Source organism: Pagrus pagrus (genome assembly GCF_965226575.1).
Source record: "Pagrus pagrus genome assembly, chromosome: 17".
NCBI lineage: Eukaryota > Metazoa > Chordata > Actinopteri > Spariformes > Sparidae > Pagrus > Pagrus pagrus.
This window is the reverse complement of record NC_140201.1, coordinates 8,303,199-8,327,575: the sequence shown is the minus strand read 5'-3', so window position 1 is coordinate 8,327,575 and position 24,377 is coordinate 8,303,199. Positions and strand designations below refer to the sequence as shown.

The window sequence follows — 24,377 nt, the reverse complement described above, 5'->3', positions numbered from 1 at the left end:
TTGGTCTTATATTGTTGAACTGTATTCCTTCTATTTTGTTCTGACCCCACCGTAACTCAAAAACAAGCTTGTTTTTCTCTAATGCTTCGAAACAAAGACGTAAACATGGCTTTAAAGTACATCTAAAACTCATGATAGCTCTTGCAAACTGCTATTTCTGTTTATAGGCCTGTAAAGAAGTTTCAAATAACTCTTTAATCCACAAATGGAGGATGTCTAAACCATGTGTAGGTGGTCTTCTTTACACCGGCCCCCCAAAGAAAGACGTGAGCACTGCATCGACAGTGACGTTACAGTTATTTAACCATTATCGATTCATCTGCAGATTACTTAACCTAAAAATGCCCATCACAGATTCCCCAAAGCCTGGTGTGATGTAACCCTATCACAAAGATATTCCAGAAACTGATGTTTATATACCTTTACAATTGCTTAATAAATGGTTTAGAAAGCAGTTCACCGTCTGTTGACAGTGAAATAACTATTACCCAAAGTTTAATAAACTGTAACGTTACCATTTATTATAAAGTTATTACAAAATGTTGCCATTAACACTTCTTTATTACAAAAACGGCTTTTGTAGCTATTCATTTACAAGCTCACAAGGACGTTAAGGGGCGACGAGGGAGCCTGTGTTTCTATGACAGTCATTCTTCAAAGCGGCTCGCAGACTAAAGGATGAATAAAAGCGAGCGAACACCAAAAAGCGAGGACGTCTGAAAGCCCTGGGTATAAAGCAATTACAGCCGACACAAACAGAAACACACAGAAAACACACTCCGAGACAGACTCTTCATATCGTGTCGCCGTCTTCTTCCTTTAATTAACAGCCACCTCTGGCTCTCACATCAACCTTCAAGAGCCGGACTAAAGAGGACCTCCCGTTTCTTCCTCTCTCATATTCCACCAAATCATGGCTGGAAATGACTGGAGCCCGGAGTGAACGCTTAACCTGGAGAGAACATTAGCGCTGTGACAAAAGCTTTGTCTCTCACAAACGTCTCGGTGACCCTCCTCTCTTCACTCGCTCTTAATATAACATGAAGCTAATCGGGCATCTGGCCCTCCATCGCTGCGGCTCTCAGAAACAGTAGATTTCCAGCCCTTCACCTGCATCACATTAATACTCACTTAGCTCGACTTTTAGCCCACAGGTGCACACTATACCCAAGCCTTTATGCAAGAACGGGAAATTAATAGTTATGCTGCTAACTTAGCAGGTATTCTCCAAGGAGCTGCAGTGTGCATGAGAGAAAGGAGCATACAGAGCACTGTGTAATTTCCCCTGTCGCTGCCTGTACAAGCTTTCTCATCTTTCAGGCCTGCTATGTAATACTCGCTTCGGTGGGCAGGCATGTGTGCATACATCCACCTCCATTTAAATGCATGTGTGACTGTTATCTGCCTGTCTGAGCCAACAGGCGTCTCGCTGCCTCGGAGCAAAGCGTATGGGCTTCGGTCGAGTAGCATGTGGCCCAGAACTGAAGCGCTGCTGTGTTCAGCGTCTGTCGGACGGGCAGAGAGACACTCCTGGTTTAAAAAGCTGGGGAGGAGGGATACTCACAGAGGGTGCCAAGACCATCTGTAAGGGAAGGGAGTGCAGGAGAGAAAACAGGTCTCTCTTTATCTCATGTCCTTGGACCAGCCTGCTAAGAAGGCAGGCGGCGGATAGATGGAAAATCGTTCTACAATTACGTGTGGAAGCTAAAATATCAAGGTTGTGTTGCGCTGTGCCGTCTGAATTCTAAGTTTTGTTAGATGTTCTTGTTCAGGGACAATAGTGCCCGAACGCGTAGTCAATTATAGGCTTGGGCCGATATTTGATATTAAAGAACATCATAATCTACATCGACCAGCAGAGTCATTCTTGAGAGGAACTAGTCCGACTGCCTTTTAATATTTCAACTCAGCTGATCCTCTGCGCAAGCTGCACCCAATATTGTCGACTATTCTGAAATGTTTGCAGTTCATACTTTGCTGCAAATGGAGAAATAAATATGTGAACAGACTATCAACCTCTCAGTCCTTTATTTGCAAATAAAATATTAGTATTTTATGTAACGACGATATCTTCTATTGCAATATCAGACATAAATTGAGCAAATGGCACAATTTTGCAGGATTCATCTCCTCAAATGAGGTTTGCTTCTTGTGTCGGTTTTATATCACTGCGAATTAAGTATCTTTCAGGTTTTATAATAAAAATAATAACTGTATTTATATAACACTAATCTGAAGAAGATTGCAAAGTGCTTCACAGAAAAGAAAAGTAAGAGGGGCAACAGAATGAGATGAAGTTGACTGAAGATGACTCATGTGAAAAGTGCATTGCAAGAACCAAAACATGAAAAGACAAAGGCATGAACAAACCTTTCTACGTCAGGAAAAGGTGGAAGTTCCAGGATTTAATGAGACTTGTTTACATTTGGTTCAAAGTTCAGTTCGGAATCGAATGTGACTCTTAGTCTTGGAAAATTTTGAACGTTGGGAAGTTGTGATCTGACATTTTATGGACCAAACTATTAGTCTGATAATCAAAAAACTAATGAAAGATTAACCAATAATAGAAATAATCATTAGCTGCAGCCACCGTTCATGTAGAGCATCGAAATCACCTGTTTATTGCTTCGGTAAACATTTGAGTGCAGCACCCAACAGAAGCAGAAAGCTTCATCTTATGCATTGTTTGTGCACTAAAAAACAAGAGAGATACACTGTATATTAAACAAAGTTGAGGAGTAAATGTGCACACCGCCACAGTAACTTTAAACCACGTATACAAACACCTTAGAGACTGCAGGAGTACGTAAATAAATATCTCAAACATCTCACAAAAGTTTTCCGTCCATATCGAGTTTCACACCATTCCTCATGACAAACATCCCGGCTGAAAACAGTGACTTTGTTTTCCTGACACGCTGCATGAAAAGCCAACGAAACGTGTGCTGAAGAAAAAAATGCGGCGCCTTGATGAGGATGCGTCCAATTATAGACGCCGGGACGCTCGTGTCCTCTGACCCCCACCGGTGACACGGATGCTGGGCCGGTGCACATATCTGCACTTCTTGGCATTGGACTTTGATATCTGACAACTTTCATCTTCTTTTGTGGCAATCTGCAAGCTACAAGCGGCGACTGCTGCCACCGTGACAGGCAGCCAAAATGAGCCGTGGACACCAAATATAATGCATCCTGCCTGAGCCTCTGAAATAAATGGTCTTTGATTTCTTTTTTGGGATTTGTGGGCTGACTTTTTGCCACATTGCCACCACACTTTGCTGGATGATTGTGTGATTTACATCCATTTCAATATTAAAAATGACTGTTTTTATTAACCTTTACTTGACAACAGAAGCATATAAGGCTGGAAGCTAGGCTCCATTTCAAGTTTCGGTGTCATTAAAACGTGTTTCGGGTGCTTCAGTGGATCAGGATGTCATGTGGATCATCAGATGAATGTAATTATATTTTATTTGCATTAGAAAACACACTCGGCAATAAATATAGCCGCCATTATTCAACAACAGGGAAGACTTCAAACGCTTCCTGTTGCTCCCAGCTGAGATCTATCGCGCTGTTTGTTATATAAACCTCTGCTGAGCATACATACACCTGGTGCCACAGGCAAACACACACTTTCAGCACAGTGCCTTGGGTACGTACACAAACGCACCTCAGAGATATATATATATATATATGTACGCGTTAACACATGAGCGCCGCATGTCCACACAAGCTACGGACTGCGTTGCTTTGACCTGTGCACTGACTTGTCTTTACACAACATGTGCATATACAGCCCCGTCTCATCCTTACACAAACACAAACACACACACACACTCCATCGGGTCGGCAGTGTGTCAGTCAGTGCTCTGGAAAGGGATCAATGCAGTCTTTCAAGCCTCGGCAGGCCTGCAATATCAACCGCTCCCGCACTAACACAGGTGCTGCTCCTGGATGTGTTAACTGAAATGAATATAGCAGATATAAGTGTGTGTGTGTGTGTGTCTGTCCTACACATACACACATATTATACATCATATATGTAAGTACCATAATCACCTGAGAGGGGTCAGCACGAGCACCGCCGACTGCACTTTGTCAACAAAGCGCACACACTACTGGAATGTGTTTTGTTTGAACCCTATCACTATAATTAGTCTTTGCGTATGTGCGTGCGTTTGTTCCATGATGCCTGCACATGCTTTGTACTCGCACTCTTTGTTCTCGAGCTGAGCAGTTGTTTGAGTATTGCCAAATGCTGCTCATGTAAATTACACGCTGAAGACAGCACGCGTGCACACACACACACGCGCACAGACTTCAAACTTTTGACTTCAATCTGATGGAAACAAACCAGGCTGAAGTGGTACTTCAGACGATCCGTCCCTCGGTCTCCTTTTTCTTGCCTTTTCCACCCCTGGCATGCACATAATGTCTAACATAATGGGGGGGGGGGGACTGCAAAGTGTTTTAAACTCAGTGCCCTTAATCTTTGGAACAATGGCATGCACATACTTCCTGGCTCAAGTGGGGGGCGAATGTCATTAATCACTGATCATGTGCTCGAGACTAACAGCCAAGCTAATCAACTTGTCTCTTAACAATCGAGGCGCAGGGTCGATTCAGGGTGTAAATTAAAAAGCACTTCGTGCAAGAAAGGCAAATTAGCCAATCACATGTCAGGAAACTGATTATTCAGATAACTTTGATATATAAACTGTAGAGCGTTTGGTTTCTGTAGAGGCCACTGTCAGTCCACTATTGCGCTCGATGTCACAAAACACGTCTCTCACACCTCACGCAGTCTGGTTTCCTCTGTCACTTTGTCGATGGAAGGGCATGGTTTCCATCAACTCTGCCTCCTTAAAGCATGTGTGTTTCACTGGTGTTATAAAACCCCCCAGGGCAAGGTGTGTGTGATTGTTGGTGTTAAGCATCTGTGTTACCAGAAAAAGCTGTGCGTGTGTGCATGTGTTTGCTTGATGGAAGAACGACGTAACCGGTATTAAATTTAATATAGTGCAGCTTTTTTCCCCCCCATTATAACATCTCTTGGTCGACGTTCTGTCGGTGTGTCTCTGACCAACCTGTTGCCAAGAAGAGGAAAACCCTGAGCTCTGCATTGCCAGGTCATTAACACCATAACATGAAAGCTCTCTCGGGGACTGCAGGGGTCAAAGTTTGCCCCGTGTCTTCCTCACCACATAAAATACAGCAGATAAAAGGATGGATTGGAGGAGGAGGAGGTGTGGTGGCCATTAAAGCTACAAAAACACATGCAGTCATACAAAAAGCACGCAACTGAAGAAAATATCATCAGTTTCACATGCACTTAGAAAATAAAGAGTCAAAAACACAACCAGAATACGGAAACAAGCCACAGAAACCAGCCTGTCCGCACCAGAAAAACAACAACACAGGTTCAATGCGCAAACCTATGAGTTTAATGCAAGTCACACTGTGCGACATGGATCTAATAAACTTAATAAACACACAGTGAAACACTGACAAATACTGTATCTCACCACGTTTCTTTCATGTTGGTCGTCTTTTGTCTGTGCCCCAAATCATACACATCTTTTCCTCACACTACTCCGATTGTCAAACTGATGAGGTTTTCTTCATTTGCTTGTGTTTTGTCTGCCATTTAAACCCACTATAAGAAGGAGGATGTGAGAATTATCACTCAATTTATTCTGGTTTGTCTTATTTAACTAAAAACCTCAGACTGTTTGCCCGTCTCCTGTCACAATCCGCTCTCATCCATGTACCGAATGCATTTTATGTGACTAGAAGAGTGAAAAATCCAGATAACCGAAGTTTGTTATTGTGTTTTGAAAATCAAATACACCATATTTTCTTGCAGACACACAAAAAAAAACGATGATGTGCCACATTCCTCCATCCAGGACACCAATCTCTCACCGCTGCCAGCTCTGACAAATAGGCCTTTATCACCTGAGATGAAAGCCAGAGGGGAGCGAGGGAGAAGCAGATGGGGCAGAGGCATGCGAGGAGGGAGGAGGAGGAGGAGGAGGGCGGTTGGAGAGGGAGGAGAGCGATTTTGCCGCTTTGTTGGCTGATCTGGTTCAATCCTTGTGGTGCGCCGATTGAATTCCCATCCAAGCCCTTTTCCTTTAAGAGGATTTGGACTCAAGGGAGTCGGCAGGCCACAGGGCTACAGTGTGAGGGGACCAACCCGTGATGGCATGATTGGAGTGATGGAGGGAAAAAAGGGTGCAGGGGAAGAAAGAGAGAGAGAAGGTGGACTGGAAAATTGCAGAAAAATAAATAAGAACCTGGGAAAGAAAAAAAAAAAGCAAGGTCGAGGAGGATGAATTCTCTCAGTCGAGGCAAACGTTATCAATTTTGCAGGGATAATGTGCTAGCTATTTAAAGACGGGGAGAAAGCAGAGATGGCGAGAAAGGTTAATGAAAGAGGCGCGCACACATTATAACTGTCAGACAGATGAGATGAAAGAGAGAAGGGGACAGTAAGGAACAGATAAACAGAAGGAGTGGAGAAGCGTAGGAAGGATGAGATGACGGGAGAGGAGCGGCAGGTGGTGATCTCTGATCCCATTATCCAGGGCTAATCCTGACCAGGAGTGAGCGTGTTTGTATGTTGGGTGGTGTGCATGTGTGCGGTGTGCAGTGTGTGTGTGTGTGTGTGTGTGTGTGTTTGTTGCTGGCACGACACCCGCTGACGCATCAGGTCTGTCAGTCAACCTGCAGCCAGAATTGAGGGAAAATCTGAGAGTGACATCTGCTCAAAAGGTTGATTAATAAAACGTGTTAAATAGTTACATGTGCAGGGAAGACGGGAATATTTTACTCAGAGCGAAGCTGCGCAGCGCTTTAAAGACGGTCCTCTCGCACAGAATGCGAATAATAGAGAAAGACCTCGGTTAAGTAAGACAAAACGTGTGAGAATTAAACAAGAAATTCAACGGTTATGACAGGAAAATGTTTTGTTTGTATAATTAAATGTCAAAAGTTTGGCTCCAGCTATTCAGTGAAAAATGTGCAATTAAGTGCTAAAAATACTGTGAATGTTGACAAAAGCATACGTCTTTCTTGTGTTTATAACGAGCCATTTCTTTTTCATTCCTTGTTACTTCTTTCCTCTCGTGTTAGTCTGCTCTTCATCTCACCCCCCTCGCAAAACAACAGGCTTCTGACAGCTCGCCGCTCGTCAGGTGAAACCGCACGTCTCAGCTGGCGTCCGCGAAATAATAAAACTCAGGAGTAAACTTTTCTGAGAGGCCAAGAAACAGCAGGTACGGCGTGCGATTGTGCGAGTCTGACGCTCGGTGCAGGAGAGCTGGCAGCCCCGGGTGAGAGTCCAGAGTGCCGTCGCTCCACAGGTCAGAATGCACAGGGTGTATTAATAGTCAGAGAGCCGGTGTGTCTGGGGCACGACGTGTTCGTGTTAATAACAAACAAAAGATTCAACGCCGTGGACCACCACTACAGAATCAGTCTGTCATACTATGATAATAATAAAACCAAAAGTCCAAACTTGAAGGAGCTTTACTTAAAAGTATATGTCATGTGATTCACTCAATATGTCAGAATAAAGGTGGTATGTTTGTCGGGAAACATCGAGATTGGTCGATATCCGCCTCGCCGACCGCTATCGGCCTATGACATCCACAGTAACCATGGCTCAGGAGATCATTGTCATCGTTCTGTGAGGCTGCGTAAGAGCTGAAAACATCTCATCACTGAGTAGGTAGTTGTACAGCAGAATAAAAAGGATTTTGAAGCAGCACTTCAAGAAAATAAGATTATTTTTCATGTGCAAGAAGGTTATTTTAAAGGCTGTTATCTTCATGAATGAATGATGGGCTTCCAATATTATGGAAAACACCAGTTCCAGTTTAGTGGCACGACATTAGGAATTAGGTGGATGTATTTGGTTGTAGGATAGCAGGTACTGATATGTTTTAAACCATATTTCTTTTTTTAGCTGTCTTTAACGTACAGCTTTTCACGTAAGCCCCAAACAATCGCAGGTTAAACATCATCTGTTGTCAGACAAAGGACAAAAACAGGAGTAAGATGATCATCATGTATCTGTGTGGCCAAAGTGGTGTTAAACTTGGGAGCAGTAGTTTTCTGCACGCTAACAAAGTATTTGATGTTTAACTTTAGATGAACCATTCAGTGAATATCTAACAGTGAGTGGATGAAAAGTAGATGACAGTCTCAGAATATGGGAAGTAAACATGTTTATCGTGACAGAAACGCTCGATGAGAGACTGCACAGAGCAGAACTGGGTTCAGACCTGACGTCAGGACTTAGACCTAAATGAAAAGTAGGTCATAGATCAATACCAGCTCAAAACAAAAGTAAAACCGATGTGTGTACTGTCGCTTTAATCAAATCAGCTCCTGGCCTCGGTGCATTGTTGTGTTTGAAGAGGGCTCCGTGTTCTGGCTTTAATCCAGTCTGGGCCATCGTGTCACATGATAATGCCGAATGACTTGCAGATGTGGATGTGCAGGTCATTATTAGTGTCGTGCTCGGATGTTAAGCCTCAGGAGAATAAATGTCCGTCCGATGACACTTTAATCCTCCTTTATTCAAAGCAAAGACAAATATGATCTCAGCCACTGACTGAATTAGTGACACATTATCATGTAAAAGGTTTTCTGTGAAAGAAGAGTACAGACGCTTTATTCCAGTATAGAGATGTTCAAAATACTCCTGTGGTGTGACATTATGAATATAAGCAGTGTTGTAATGTCATGACGTGCCAGAAGTGCCAAATGGTGTTACAGCCCTGAAATGGCTTCAATATCCTCTGTGATTCTGAAATAACAGGCTTGTAGACCTCAAGACTCAACTGATGATTAACTCATTTCAGGGACTCCTTAAACATTTTAGGCCTTTTAGCTTCTGATATGACTTTTGTGGCGATATCATAAAGCATTTTGAAGCCGGACAGAGATGGGCAACATCACGACAAATAAAAAAAAGGGCAGCTCTCTCCTGGTGGGATCCAGTATAAACACTGACTACATCCAACGTGGGCTAAGCATGACTCATGTAATTGCACATTAATGACACTGTCTAATTATGGGTGCGGGAGCTGAGCGGTGTGCCAGACTCAGCGTAGGGTCCACAACCACACAGGTCTTTTTTAATCTCACGTCTGCATCAATATGAAAACTCCTACCTAAAATATCTTCAGAAGGAGACAGAGGAATTCCTTACAATGTAATTGTTTTTCTTGGAGTAGAGGTTTATTTCCTGCAGTAAGTTTTAGGGCCCACCATCATAGAGCTGAGCCCCATACTGAAGCTTGTAAAACCAGGATCACCTCAAACAATATAGTCATTGATTGTATAGCCACGCTAATGCACCTATATGTACATCCTGGTGTCCCGCTTCAGATTTCAGGCACAGAGTGGACTGTAACACTGACTGGACTGTGACACGGTCACCTGTGTGGATTAACAGCGTGTGAGAGTCACCTGAGGTTTAGCTGGCAGATGCTGCAGATTAGCCTGCTGTGGCAAGAGAGCGCTTCAGTCCTCTTAGCAACGTGGTCCAAACTAAATCTCAATCTTGGCATGCGAACGCCGCTGTAGTGTGCCCACTGCAACACAAGGTCTGTTCATGTATTGGTGTCAATACCAGTTTAGGTATTACAGCAGCAGCACAGACAATTTGTCAGCAGCTGTCTGTTCAACAGAAAGATAATATGCAATGATTTTGAGGGTTGATTCAGTTTTAAAAGCAAAGAATTCCACTTATTCCAGCTTCTCAAGTTTTATAATTTTCTGACCGGAGACACGGTGAGCAGCGCTGGTTCAGGCATGTGTGAGAGGACCAATCGGAGCAGACTGGGTATTCAAAAGGAGGGGCCTTAAAGACAGGGGGAATACAGTGCTGCAGCACTGGACAGTATGAGGAAACTGATGTGTTTTTTGAGCGTTAAACAATCAAACATGTTCTAGTAGTAACCCACAATAAAGTTATGAACCTGAAAATGCATAATAATGCTCTTTTAACAATAAACTATACTGTTTAAAATGACATCAGTGCACTGAAACATTAATTTAACAATCATAAATTACCCCAAGCATCTTTTTCTGCAATAAATTCTAAAAAAATGAAATGTCATACGGGACAATTTGCAAACTTAAAAAAAGGGGGAAAAGGTAATAATTTTGGGTTGCAGCCCTTGTTTAAACCTAAACAAAGGAAGAAGTAAACATACTAAATACACTGTATATGAACAAACAGCTTGACTGCAGCGCTCTGGACCACTTCCTTCAGCTCATAAACCCAACGTTTCAACAACAAACGTGATTTTGTTTGGAGAAAGCATTAAAAAAGACGGCACCAAACACCAATCACACGTGACAAGAGGAAGTCGTCGTAATGTACATCTGCGATTCCTCTCTCCGTGTGTGTGAGTGATGTTTGACAGGAACACCGCAGCTCCGGCCGCTCAGTTCCTGTGCTTGTTGAAACAAATTGCTCCACAACAAAAAGAAAAACGCTTCCATGTCTTACACATGCAGGCCAGCTGCTTGATGCGCGATGCATTCTTCTCTTATCAGACAAACAACAGAGGGCCGGCGTGTAAACGGCGACGATATCCTCCACGGTGCGTTACATGTTGCAGTTCAGCTTTGATTAGCCCCGAACTGGGAAGACTCCTGTGAGATGTGCCTGCTTTTTATACTCTGTGAAATTAAAATGAGATCACACTCTCGCACTTTGTGAGGAGGATGAGGTGTGAATCACTGATGTTGCAGCAGAAACCATCTTGTCTCGGTTTCTTGGGGATATTTTGTGTGACTTTCTGGAAAAGTAAAAGTGTTATAGCCTCTGGCTCATGTTTAAAAATGATGGGGCAAAATTCTTATTCATGTTCCATCCCGTGTAAATAATTGAATTCTGGCAACCAAAATAAGCCCAGCACTGGAACACAGCGCGGCTGCATTTTCAATCTTTAATGACTCTGTGGAAGAATAAGCCGGGACTTTGAGAGAGTGCCAGTTTATCAAGACATAAAACACACTTTCAACTCGGAGAACACACAATTAGCAAGGGCCCAATCCTTCACATCAACTGGATGCGGGACAGAGATCACTAACAAAACTCCTGCGAGCTAAAAATGGCTTTTAATGTCTCTGCCAAACCTCTGCGCCCTTCCTCACAACACAGCCTTTCCCAATTCTTCCCCTCTGCTGCAATTCTGCAAGAATGTGTGGTTTCTGAAGACTGCAGTCTGGCTTTCCTGAAAGGTCCAGAAACAACACGAGACGCTGGCCGACTGGCGCTCCACCCTTGTGCTCCGGGTTTTTACTTTACCACCTCCCTCGCTGGGGTCTCAAGAGAGGCATCGCGAGCGTTTGTGCGAAAAATCAAAAGGCGAGTTAACAGACAGCTCTAATCGATGGTATGCGCACGTAAAGTCTTAAAGTAAGAACAGACATGGATGTGCTGTGAAAGCTGGCGACCAGAGGTTTGCGGTGGTGCATCCCGCGATGAAGAGGAGCCACTATCAAAAAAAACCCACCGAGCAACAGATGTCTCCAGCTGCTTCTGCGCTGCAGGTCTAAAAAAACTTGTTACAGAGGATCCTGCGGTCGCAAAGTCACACGTAGCGAAGGGGAACCACATTAAACAAAAGCAGAGGCTGCTAGAGTGAGAAATCATCTTCAAAAAAGGCATCTTCAGTGGCTGTGTGTCAACGCAGTGGATGCGTAGGCAGTTCAAACAGATGTGGCAAGGTCACAGGAGTTCATCTGATGCACATTGTAAAAAAGCAGAATGCCACAATGTCACTCCACAGTGACTGTAAAATAGAGCCTCTAAAGCCAGCAAGAGCTGAAGTAACCACAGGGAGGGAGAGAGAGACTCAGCAAAATGTGTACAGCTCTCATCACATGACAATGGGAGTCATTAGAGAGACCTTTTGCTCATCAAAACTGAAACTGCATGATCAGAACATTCTGATCTTTGGCTTGGGGAGTATTACTGGAAACCATTATTCTACTTTAACAACATTAGGAGGACTCAAAAGATGAAGACTAAAAAAAAAACGGTCAATTCGAAGCAGCAGAGGCCGACATTTTCTGTTTTTTCCTTGCATTTTATTAGACTTTTTCTCCCTGCAGACACTCCTTCTCCATGTTCCTAGTTTGTAACGCAGGCTTTCCATGCAGCGAGGATAATGGTGGAGTTACAGGCAAGAAGGCTGCCAAGCCAGTGACCACTGTTCAAGACAGCGCTTCAACATTTATAAACACGACACAAGTGGATATTTTCAAGGAGACTTTGGGACATGCAGCTGTGTTTGTGGCGACCAAACATTGGCTTGTCCGAACCCTAACAATCACTGGAGTCCAACAAGTGTTCCTTAGTCATAAAAAATTGAAAAAAATAAATAAAAAAAGAATCCTGCATTGTTTACATCTATGTTTACTACAGTATAGCATGAAAATGGCAACCTGTGCGCAATCCTGATATACTAATGAACGATCCACTTATAAAAACATTGCTCCATAGCGCTGCTAGTGGTCGAAAAACTCCACAGGTTACCCTTAAATTTGACTGAGTTGAACAAAGACACTGAGAAAATGAACATAACTTTCTCCTGTGAGTGCTTACAATCGTTTCAAGGATTTTTGAGCAGCACTACTGGATACAAGAGATGATTCCTTGAGTTAGCCAAATGCTATGAGGCTTAAAGCTGCTTAAAACGCCTGAAGATCCTTTATTCTCTTTACATCCCCTGTTTAATTCTTTGTGAAGAATCAGAAAACCCCTGCAGAGACTGCGTTGGAGGCTCCAGCTACTGCTGGCTGCCCAGGCAGAGAGGATACCCTGCTGAGTCTGGAGTGTAGCGGTCATGCAGCTATCCCACTCGCACTCACCCACCCAATCACTTGATTAAACAAATTATCATCATCAAAGTAATCAAGCTTTGCACCCCGCCAGCCCGCTTCCATTATACCATGAAAACCGGTTTAGGCATAGCATTGAAACCATACAGATTATAAGTGAAGCTGTGACCTTGGCTGATGTCGCTGTCAAGAGGGCTTATTTTTGGAGGGGTGGAAGTAAGAGGGAGAGAGTTGGGGAGAGAGGGTGACAGCGAGGGAGATAGAGAAACCCAAGAAGAGAGAGATGGAGTGTTAAAGCTGGTTTATGTCCTCAAATGTCTGTACTTTAACTTCAGGATATGTTTAAAATCTTTGCGAATATTCAGTTTCCAAACCTAGAGCACAGTAAAGCCTGGAGTCAACCATGCACAAAGAGATTTCCAGTAAAGGGGTCAAAGGGTCAACCATGTACCTGACTGTGGACACGACACATTCTGACTGGCTGACTCTTGTTTGTTTAGAGAACCCTCCCTGAAATTTTCCACCCATCAAGAGGGCCGTGTGGTCGCGCCCGAAAGGAGAGCGCCGGCAATGAGCGTGTCAGCGGTATTTGCATTTAAAATCAAAATGGATTCCATCTGACACGGTTTCTCTGGTCTAAAGCCTCTCTGGGCTGAATAATAAACCCAATCCCTCGGCGTAATGGAGGAGTGACTGCTGGGGCGCTGCACGCTGCCTGGTGCTCTGCTGAAAGGCTTTACAGTCGGCGTTGAGAACACAGATGGCTGTTAACAGAATGCATTAGTAAAGATTAACTCGCCTGGTAGAATCGCCACATTAGTGCCTGTGATCATGTTAACAACCACGGCAGAGACAGTCTGTGGTATGATGAGGCTTGCAGTTTTTTCACCTGGGGCTACACACTTAATGTGTGTGTGTGTCAAACTTACTCTTAGACATGAAGTTTGGGAAAACAGTCGCAACATCAAAATGTCGTACAGTGCAGAGTATCCAACAGAGTTTATAAGAGCAGTCAAGATGTTGAAAAGATGCCAACTGTTTCATGTATGTTATACATTGCTCGTTTTCCTTTCATGTAAGACAACTACAGCTGGAACAATAAAATTAACTGATGAAGTGTAAATTGATCTGACAGTATTTTGACAATTAAGCAGAGGTACTAATATAAGGGCAATCATTTGATGGTTGCACTTCTGCAATATGAAGAATGTGTTGCTTCTCTCCCCCTTATGTGATAGTAAACTAAATATCTTTATTTTTGGGCTGTTGGTTAGGCAAAAAAAAGATACTTCAGGATGCATTTTTCACTATTTTCTTGTATCTAAAGCATTCAACAAGTAATTGAGAAAACAAAAACAAACACATTTATGGACAACAAAATAATTATTACTTGCATTTCTAAAGACAGTCAATCTGATATTGCCACGTTCACTTGTTATTTTCCATCTTAATTTCAGTTTTCTGTTGCTGTTTTGCAACAAAACACCTGGTTGGGTTTAGGCAACAAAACTACTAGGTTGGGTTCAAGCAACAAAACTACTTGGTTAGGTTTAGGCAACAAAACTACTTGGTTAGGTTTAGGCAACAAAAATACTTGGTTAGTTTTAGGAAATACAAAACTACTTGGTTGGGTTTAGGCAACAAAACTACTTTGTTGAGTTTAAGCAACAAAAATACTTGGTTGGGTTTAGGCAACAAAACTACTTTGTTTGCTTCAGTTGCAATGATGGTCCTGGAGCAACATTAATTATGATGTTCCAGGAACACAGCGATATCAAATCATGCCCATAAGGACAACCTGTAAGAATAATAACCCAAAGTGATGATCATGCTAACAATATCTTTGCTGATACATATGCTACATATACATTAGTTGTCCTAACTTGTTTTTTCAGAATATATGTTATACTTTTTCCCCTGCAATTCATTTTGCACGGAAAAAAGGATTCCTGTCAGCAAAAATCTTGTTTTTCCAGATTACACACTATAAATTAGTTTCAGACTTGGTGTGAAAAGGCCCTCAGTTTGATCCTCCGTCGCAAATGAAACTCCACTCCAAGTATTTTCTTTTAATTTTGTGCCCAATGTCCCTTTTATACATTTGCCCCCTTTTTCACCACTGTTAGCTCATTCAGCCTTACAGTGTGAGTCACTGTCTGGACTGGTTTGATGGTGTGGTCACAGTTTAGACTTTCAAACATCAGACGACTGCCACAACAGCACACGGGAACATCTGGACACAGATCTAGGGGTTGTGACATCACGGTTCCACCAAATCTAAATAAGGAAATGAAGCAAACCTCAGCAAAGTCAGCACTTACAACTGCCTTTGAAATCAAACTGGGATCCAAAAATACCACTCATGTTTGTTTCTGCCAGGAATATGGAGACGGATGCACATTTTTCTGCGCATGGAAAAAACTGGCTTATTATTAAATTACAGGTTATGCGCTCAGAAGGAAATTATTAAAGGCTGAAAGTATTCAGGAGTCTGCCGAGACTACCCACGTGGAGACAGGGATGGAAACACATCTACTTCCTGCTTTTTGTGAGCTCTCTCAATACCTCTCAGTAATGAATATTCATGAGCACTCAACCGGAGCTTTTAAAGTCACTGCTTTTCACTAAAATGAGATGAGTTTACACACCAGCATGAGGAAGTGCTATGTGGGAAGTTCACTAATGAATTCTCCTCTCCAGCTCATCAGCTTCCCCAAATACCCTCTGGAGTCTCGAAGGTTTCTCATGAAAACAGATCTAAATTAAGTGAATGCATGGAGTATAATTTGCGGTTGGTGATACACCCTGCATAGAGAGCATGATTTACACGCTTTAGCTCATTTGATGCTGTTTTGACTTGAGATTTTTGGGGTAGTAATGGAAACTCCAGACATTAGAAGCACATTTTTCTGCTTGGAGAAACGCCAGTGCAGATATCAATTTGGCGCCTTTTAGAGACGATAAAGCGTGCTCGTAAATATGAGTGAGCGCAGATGTGTTAAATGTGGCGTGCCGTTTTTTCCACAGCAATCTTGGGAGTTTCAGGCTGGAGAAACCTAGCTGACGTCATGGCTGCAAATATCTGGCGTTTCTTTTTTGGATAGCTTACAGATGGAAGGCATTTGGCCCTGAGATCGTTGTCTGTTCGGCAGAACAAAGTCAACAGTGACAGTTTCACAAGCAGCATTCAGTTTCATTTCATTCTTTAACAAGATGACCAACAAAACCTGAACTGACCACAATCTACGCTAATAATATTTAACACAGCTTTGAAGGAAAGGAAGGAACTGGGAAAGCTGCCTAATGTGCCTAATTCTTATGTGCTGTGATGTCTCTGGACAATATAAACTCCTTCCTTCAACAATTAATATAAAGTCAATCTGCAACCGTGTTGATAACCAATTAATCGTTTCAGTGATTTCAGTAATGATTCCTTCTCAAATGTGAGGATTTTCTGTTTTTCTCATGAATTCAGGCAGATTTTTAAAGCACAAACTTACTAAAATAAGGTAGGTATGTAAAAATGCCCGGAGGTGCTTCAAAAGGAGGAAGCTGTTCAAAGACCTGGAAGTAGCCAGGGAAACTCTCTGTGCAATTAACTCAACCTGGATACCTGGACTGAAATGCAGAAACAGATGGAATATCAGCACAGTACTGGACTACATCAATAATATAAGAAACTGTCAGAAGGAGCATTAAAAACAAACAGTATTTCGGTCTCAAGTTCGGCACCCAACCCTTAATCAATAATCAATAATGGACAGATGATGGAAGTAACAAAGGAGTGAGACATTTTGCGTGTTTCTCATCTCTGTTGAGAGTCACACACGTGCAGCACAGATCAGGCAGCTGACAAAGATCTGGCACCGACATGGAAGTCACTGACAATGTAACGGTGGTTACGCTTGTATATCATTTATTTGAGATGATCATTAACATGATAATAATTGAGAAAATGATTCCATTGATTGATAACAACAGTAATCATTAGCTGCAGCCCTACTTTACATGACTGCAAGTAGCAGATTGATGTAGGATGTTTCTGATTAAATGTGATGTATGTCAGTCAAAGCTATTCTTTTCCATGAGTATAGACTCCTTTGTATTCTTTGTTCATCTGACAACAAAAAAAAAAAGTCTCAGCTCTCTCAACACATTAGTGTAATCTCACACCAGTGATTATACTTTGATAACAGCATGCTACATTAGTCGGGTCTTCTTCGTAAAATCAAATATGAAAAAAGTGAAAGCACGACGTGTCTTTCACAGTAATTAGAGAGCGAACAGTAAGGGCAGATTCCTCAAACTCTTACAAACTGTTACCAAAGCAGACCAGTCCAGTAGTCACATACCAAACACCATTAGCAGCACTCCGTTTACCACATGGGTTCCTCTCCGTCATTTCACCCCCTGCCAAGTTCGACACTTTTCACACCTCGCGCAGCAAAGACTCCAGACAGGTCCTGTCTGGCTCAGGAAAACCTGAACACCAAAAGGGAGACAGGGTTCACACTCTTCCCCCCACTCCTATTCCTTCATCTCCCTCCTACCGACTGAAACTGGAAGGCAGCAGGCAGTAAAAAAAAAAAAAAAAAAGAAAGAAAGAAAGGAAGAAAACAGACGTCCTGAGACAGGGGTTTTCCCCATTTCTCTTTGTCACAACCACAATCCCCTCCACCACAGTGCTGCCAAGGAAGTTTCCATTTGCTAAGCTACTTAAAAGGGTGAATAAAGAGGGTGGGAAAAGAGGAAGAAAGAGCCAGAGTGATGATCCAGGTCTGCGACGTCTAAATATTTTCATCCAGATGGCCACAAGCACATGCGGAGGCTTTTGTTGTCCGCCGATGCAGCCTCTGACAGTCTGTGAGCTAAAGTGGAAGCGGCCCAACATTAACCAGCGCCACATCGCCCTAATGCATTTTCCCTACGCCTTGGTGGCTGGGATGACAGTGTATTTTAAACACGGCCATAAACTCGGGCGCACAACATGCACAGTCAACACAGTCGGACTATTTGTGAGTCTTTACTAGTATGCAACAGTCCCTGCCAAAGTGAGAGCCTCTTCCAACTCGTCAACAAGAGCCAGGAGGAGGAGAGAGGAAAGCCTTTCAAAACACACATACGTCCTGCAGATGTTCGCAAATTCAATGCACATCTTAAGGGAATGGAAAGGAGAAAAAAAAAAAGGGGGAGGAAAAAAAGGACAATCTATATCCTCTCCTTTCATTCCTTCCTGCTGCTTCAGAAGAAAACATAATGCAGAAGACACTGTGCTAATGACAGGCAGCATATTTGACCATGCTGGCAAGAGAAAAACAACACAGGCGAGGCGAGAGACCATGTGTGCCGATGTGTGTTTATCTCCTTGTGTGTGCCTGCATGGTGACAAAACAGGAGTTCATGCGTGGACACAGATGGATTCAGGGGGGGGAAAGAGGGAGGTGTGTTGGTTTTCTGTTGTGCTTTCAGTGGTCCAGCAGCCCCTGCCTCCTCCTGCCTTCTGTAGAGTCCATTAGTGATTGCATAATGCTTGGCAGACAGGGAACGAGTGAATGCACCCCCTGAAGGGTCGGACACCAGCGAGGAGGTAGGCAAGAAGACTCGGCGTTCCCATGTGTGTCAGCGGCGGATTTATTAGGAGAGGAAAAAAAAAAGGAAGGCAGAGGCTTTTTCACAGTCAGACAAAACACAAGCGGTCTCATGCAGGGGGAGCTGGTTGTGTGTCGTCAGTTTGACGAATTCTAGGTTAATGCAAAATAAAAGAGCGTCATTAAATATACAGCAGGAGAAGCTGCAGTCACAGCACAGCATCTGGCCTCGGCTTCTGTCTGTGTGGCACTGCGTCCTGTCATTTCTCTGCTACCTTACCTATTACATCCTTTGTTTGGTCATTTCTGTTCTCGCACATTTTTCCTTTCAGTCCTTATATTTCCTCTGCGCAGAATGAAAACTGAGAAAATATGTTGTTCACCGATGTTTTACTTATTCACCGTGAAGTGCACTGGAAATGAAGTGCTCATGATGAAGCATATCGCTCGTATCGTCTGAGAATGAAGGGAACATTTCCAGTGTGCGCCGCTCATTCAGGCTCCGTCTGAAAGCCTCGTGCTGTACAACAAAACCGAGTGAGGCATCGCATTCAGTTCAGTGGCCTTGAAGGGGGGAGGTTGGAGAATTAAAAAAACATTAGGAACAGTTGAAATGAACATGCTTTTAGGATTCATACGGCCTCCGGATCAATAAAAAGCTAAGAGTTGTATGGGTTAGTTTTTTCTGGGTGCATCTGTGGGAGTGAGTGATGTGTCTCGATGCGTCGATGTGTGTGTGTGCTTGTCTGGAAAAAAAGAAACTAGACGGCCTTAAAGTTGAAATGAAGGTCAGCTTTTGCGTCTGTGTTGTTCATTTCATTACCAGCAAATCAGCAGACACACAAAAAAGGAAGAATCCGAGCCAAAAAATGAAACTTGAATACCTCTACGGGACTTTGATAGATAATACATCCCTCACAATACACAGCCTGCACCTTCTTCCTTCCCTTGAAAAGCCATCAAAGGCTTCAAGTTGAACTCCTATATTCGGCGCCTCGGCCTCCTCACCCTTGAAATAATACAAGGGATTTGCTCGGGCTTAGAGTATCTTTTCTTTTTGACTATTTGAGGATAGTTTATTACAGCGATCCAACCTCACTTGCCCTTCTGAGAAAAGACTATAAGACAGCTTTCACCCTGCATCATCCTCACAAATGGGATCGGTCAATAACAAACACAGCGGAGGAAAAAATAAACAGATATATGAAATCTCCCTTTTGTTGAACTTGAGAAGACTTCCCATGTTATTCTGACTCTCTTTCCCAACCCGGTCCTCCTCCTGAGGTGCTTTTCTTTTGAGTCCAGCATCATAGTGCGAGGCAGCACTCAGAACCCCCCTGTAAATCACAGACGTACAGGGAGGTGGACACCCACGCTTCCCACCAAAACATGACACAAATTACAGACCACAACATCTAGGCTGAGCCCGGCCAAACTCTTCCCCTTCGTTCATAAAAGTTCTTGGAAGCAGAGGGGTGGAAAAACGTCACAGGAACAGTCGGAGAGAAGACTTAAAGAGGACAGCGGGCCATTACAGCGCCACATGTTGAGCTCATCTAATGAGAGTTATGATAACGACACAACAGCATGGCAACAGTATTTTCAAGTAGAAGCTTCAATATGTGCAGAGACCTCACATGTTGCATCATTGTCAAAGCATTACATCACAAACAGGCATGATTCATGGACGGCCCAGGACGAGAAGGCTCTACAGCGGCCCAGAACATCACTGGTACCAGCTACCAGGATACTAAAAGACAACAACCACCCCAGCCACAGTCTGTTCACCCTGTGGTTGTCTGGCAAAAGATACAGAAGTATTCACTGCCGTACCACCAGACTAAAACGCCAGAGCAGCTTCTTTCCTCAGGCTGTGAGACTCAATTTTAGTTGAAAACATTGAAGAAATAACAGTTTTGATATTAAAACATCTATATATTGTGTTGCAGAGATGTGTATTGAACTTAGCATGCTAACCAGTTAGCTTGTGGCCCATCCTGCTCCAAAGCTCATGTGCTAGAGGTGTAGATGCCAAAAACTACCCTACTCCCTGAGCTCCGAGGCGTGACTGCTAACAGCACGGCTAACGGAGCTAATACGCTAATGCCAGCTACAGCCAGTCTGCAGCAGTTGGTGGTTACTCTGGTGCTATGTTGCCCCCTATTTGTTTCAAGTATGAAACAAAAAAGGTTGCCAATTCTTGCATGTTGTTGTGTAGCACAGAGAGACTGCAACAACCTCTTGCTGAAAGATGGCAAATAAATGAACCACACCTGGATTTTAAACAACTTATTTCAGTGCTGAAATAGTTTTTGAAAGAGCAGCGAGTTTTCATTTGTTTCCTAGGGCCGCTGAGAGTTACACCACTGTACCGCTGTGATGTGACGGGGTAATTAAAGCACGGACAGATGTGCCTGAAGCAGGTTATCAAGCGCTTGTCAACACAAGCGCCAATATTTAGAATCGATGTCGCATGTCAAGTTCCAGCGAGGCCTTCAGGGGGACACCGATAAAGGGGAGGCAGATATTGATCGGGCTAAAGTGTGTGTATGTGTGTGTGTATGAATTGTCTGTGTAAAGTTTAGTCAATGGTTCTTGAAATGCCTCCTTAGTGAAACTCTTAGTTGTTATGGAAAGTCTTTTTTTCGACTGTATTGGTAGTTTTGAAGCAGTCATTCGTGCTACTGCAGGACTGTACTTTGCTCACTCGGTGTGCATCGGGTTATTGTGCATGCACGATTAAATTAAACTAAAACAAAGAACCTAAGTGTTTTGTGCAAATACACAGCCGTGGTGTGAAAACAGATAATAGAAAACATGTGAAAAATGTACTCTGGTGGGTGACCTCACGCAACAACAATGAGTCATTAAAACAACAGTGTCTGAATCAGCTAATTGGACAACAGAGGAGGAGGCAGTGCGCCAAGCGACAAGTCACAACCCACAGAGAAACAACAGGAGGGGACAAATAATGACAGGGGCTGCACATGAATGTGCCAAAATCTGTCAGTCGTACAGCCCGGCCAATTTGCAGGGGCGATGCACACTCCAAGTCAGGAAGGCACGACCGAGGGAATCAGAGGAATGAGCAGCAAAATATTGGCTTAAAACTTTCTGAAAACGTTGAAAATAAGACTCTGAAGTTTGCCCAGGTGAGCTTTATCCATTTAAATGCCACGACTACTCAGTAATTGCCAGAATAAAGGAGAAAATAAAGATGCGTCTGTCTGGTGAGCTGCATGGATCCAATAAGTATGACATTTACTCGATACCGCATCCATTTCAGCGAGCACAGCCCTGCATCGCAACAACAAATCACTGTTAAACAGGTGAAACACAGCCAAGAGGCACTATTCAGGTGTCATATAGTCTAAAACTGTCCCAATTTCATGTGATATTTCCAAAGAATTCCTCGAAAATGGCGATGCAACGACTTCACAGGCTCAAAAGCAGCAACTTCATTCATAACGCTCCCTTTAAAGTGTCAGAGACATAAAATAGTCATGAAAAAACTGAAGTTGAAGATAATCACATTAACCTCTGCAGGCTCCATCCCAGCTCGTCATGCATAATTCAGCATCTTATATGATATAGAGAAGAATTGCTATAGGCAAAGTGGCAGTCAGCAATAGGCCCGTCTCTGCTCAGTTGTCAGACAGAGACTCAATGGACAAACAGTCCAACTTGTCCAAACTAAGATTTCATTGGTTTGTTCCACACACGTATGGGAGTATTTGAAGATAAAAAGCAAACACACAGGTTGAACTGTGGATGCTTTTGTGTGTGTGTCTCAAACAAACTGCAGCAGACCCCAAGTTTCTCCCCCCACGTCTATCACCCCCGTTTTTCCAAGTAGTCGCTGTCCAGACTTTAACTTACCGTTTCCCCGGAGAGGAAGACGGTCAGCCCGAGGGTCAAAATTATCCATGCGTTCCTCATTATTCCTCTTAATCAATTAAAAACGCGTTGTTAGGAGCGAAACGTCAAATCTTTCCCCCTCTTCTTCTTCTTCTTTTCTTTCCTTCCTCGCACCCTTCGCTCCAACTCCTGCCGCTTCTCTCTCTCAGGAGTGGGATCCCACCGGATACGTGTTGCGTTTTGGGTTATTCCTCCCCCCCTCGCTCTCTCCAGGCACTTCTTCTTCTTCTTCTTTTCTCGTCTTTAAACCTGACTGCAAAAAACGTAAAAGCTGCACGAATAATCACGTTTTGTTTTTGTTTGTTTTGTTTGTTTTTGTTGTTGTTTGTTTTGTTGATTTTTAACTGCAAAGTCCTCCGCGCGCCCTGGCGTGAGTGCAAAAAAAAAATCCGCACGAGACAGCTCGCTCGCGCTGCTCTCTCCCTCAGCGCTCACTTGAAAATAACGAGGACGAAGTGTGAGGGGAGAGAGAGAGAGAGGCGCGCGCACGGGACTGACGCGCTGCTGAGTGCGTGCGCTCCTTTCGGCCGTGACACCGCGAGAACTTGCGACGAAGTATCCCCCCCACCTCCTCCAAAAAACACACAGGAAAGCGATAATAAGACACCAATCAAAACAAACTAATTACATCGTCCATTGACGCGCTGATAGGAATCACAGCTGATTATTGTATTATTTTTTTTATCTGCAGGGGAGGTCGGATAACGAACCCGCAGCTAATTGAGCCATTTATCTCCACGTCTAGATAACGATCATTAATTGCAGCCTAATGAGGATTCCTGCACTTTCATTGAATGACAATTCAAGCCTCCCTGTTCATTGTTGCAGCAGAAAGATCCCGTGAACGCATCTTTTTCTTTTTGTATACCAGCATGTGATGAAATACACAACATCCAGTGAGAGACGCACTGGAGTTAAACAGCAGACAGGAGTTGTATCAGTTCTGTGACAGTCCCGCTGAGTTCAGCCATCAATGGGCAAAGTCTCCCCCTGCTGGTGTTGTGAGCCAATAGCTCCTCCACAGTCAACAGATTGTTGCGTTTACTGCAGATTTCTATGTCCAAACTCTTTATATTCGGGTCTGTGCGTGCAGTCATTATCTATTCACCCTCACGCTGATGCACAGTCATGTTTTGTAGTCCACAAAACGTTTCTGGAGCTTCACAGCAAAACCAGAGTTGCAGCATTCTTATGAACAACTTAAGTAGATGGAGACTTGATTCAAAAATGTAAAAAAAAAAATCAAATATAACAAAGGTGCACCTGGTTTGTGCCCTCGGTCACATGTATGGAAGTTTCCACCCTCTGCCCCACTTTAATCTCCTTTCCAGGGTTTCGAGTTTATTCAGGTTAGAAGTGTTTTGAGTAAATGATTAGTTCATTTTAATTGGTTCTGGGCTCGCAGGATTAAAGGATAAGCTCACCCGAAAATTAAAATTGAGTTATTATCTATTCACCCTCATGCTGATGGAAAGCCAGGGGAAGATTTTGTTGTCCACAAATCGTTTCCTGAGCTTCACAGCAAAACAGAGTTGCAGCATTCTCATAAAACAAAGGAAGTAGATGGGGACTTCATTTAAAAATATATAAGAAATAAGAAATATAAAGCTCTGCATAAAACTTAAATAGTCTGTAAGAATGCGCAGACATATTCGTTAATGCCTCACAGTTTTTAAAATGAATCCTGCAAGCTCAGACCTCAATATAGAAACTTTCAACAGGTCCAAATATACTGCATATGTTGTTACGACCTGACGAACAATAACAGAACAGATAATGGATGGACTGATGGGTGAAACATTTATTATTTTAGGTTGACAAATGAAGATAATAGGAGCAAAATTATATATCCAAGCACATTATTTAAACGATTTAATATTTCACAGTAATCACTTTATTTAAGAAGCCCATTGGATAGAAATGGACTCGCAGAGCACATTGATTAGCTTTAAAACATGTGCTCCAAATGCTTGATTTGAGAGGCACTTTTGTGAT

General features: G+C 43.1%; 1 protein-coding gene across 1 annotated transcript in view; it reads right to left on the bottom strand.

The window, feature by feature from the left end:
• sdc2 (syndecan 2) overlaps window positions 1-22,828 on the bottom strand; it is a 47,132-nt gene extending 24,304 nt beyond the window's left edge. Inside the window, exon 1 of the mRNA XM_084378753.1 lies at window positions 22,344-22,828. Coding sequence (XP_084234879.1) covers window positions 22,344-22,403 — 60 coding nt within the window. The 5' untranslated portion in view covers window positions 22,404-22,828. The remainder of the gene's footprint in view (window positions 1-22,343) is intronic.
• Window positions 22,829-24,377: the final 1,549 nt, after the last annotated feature.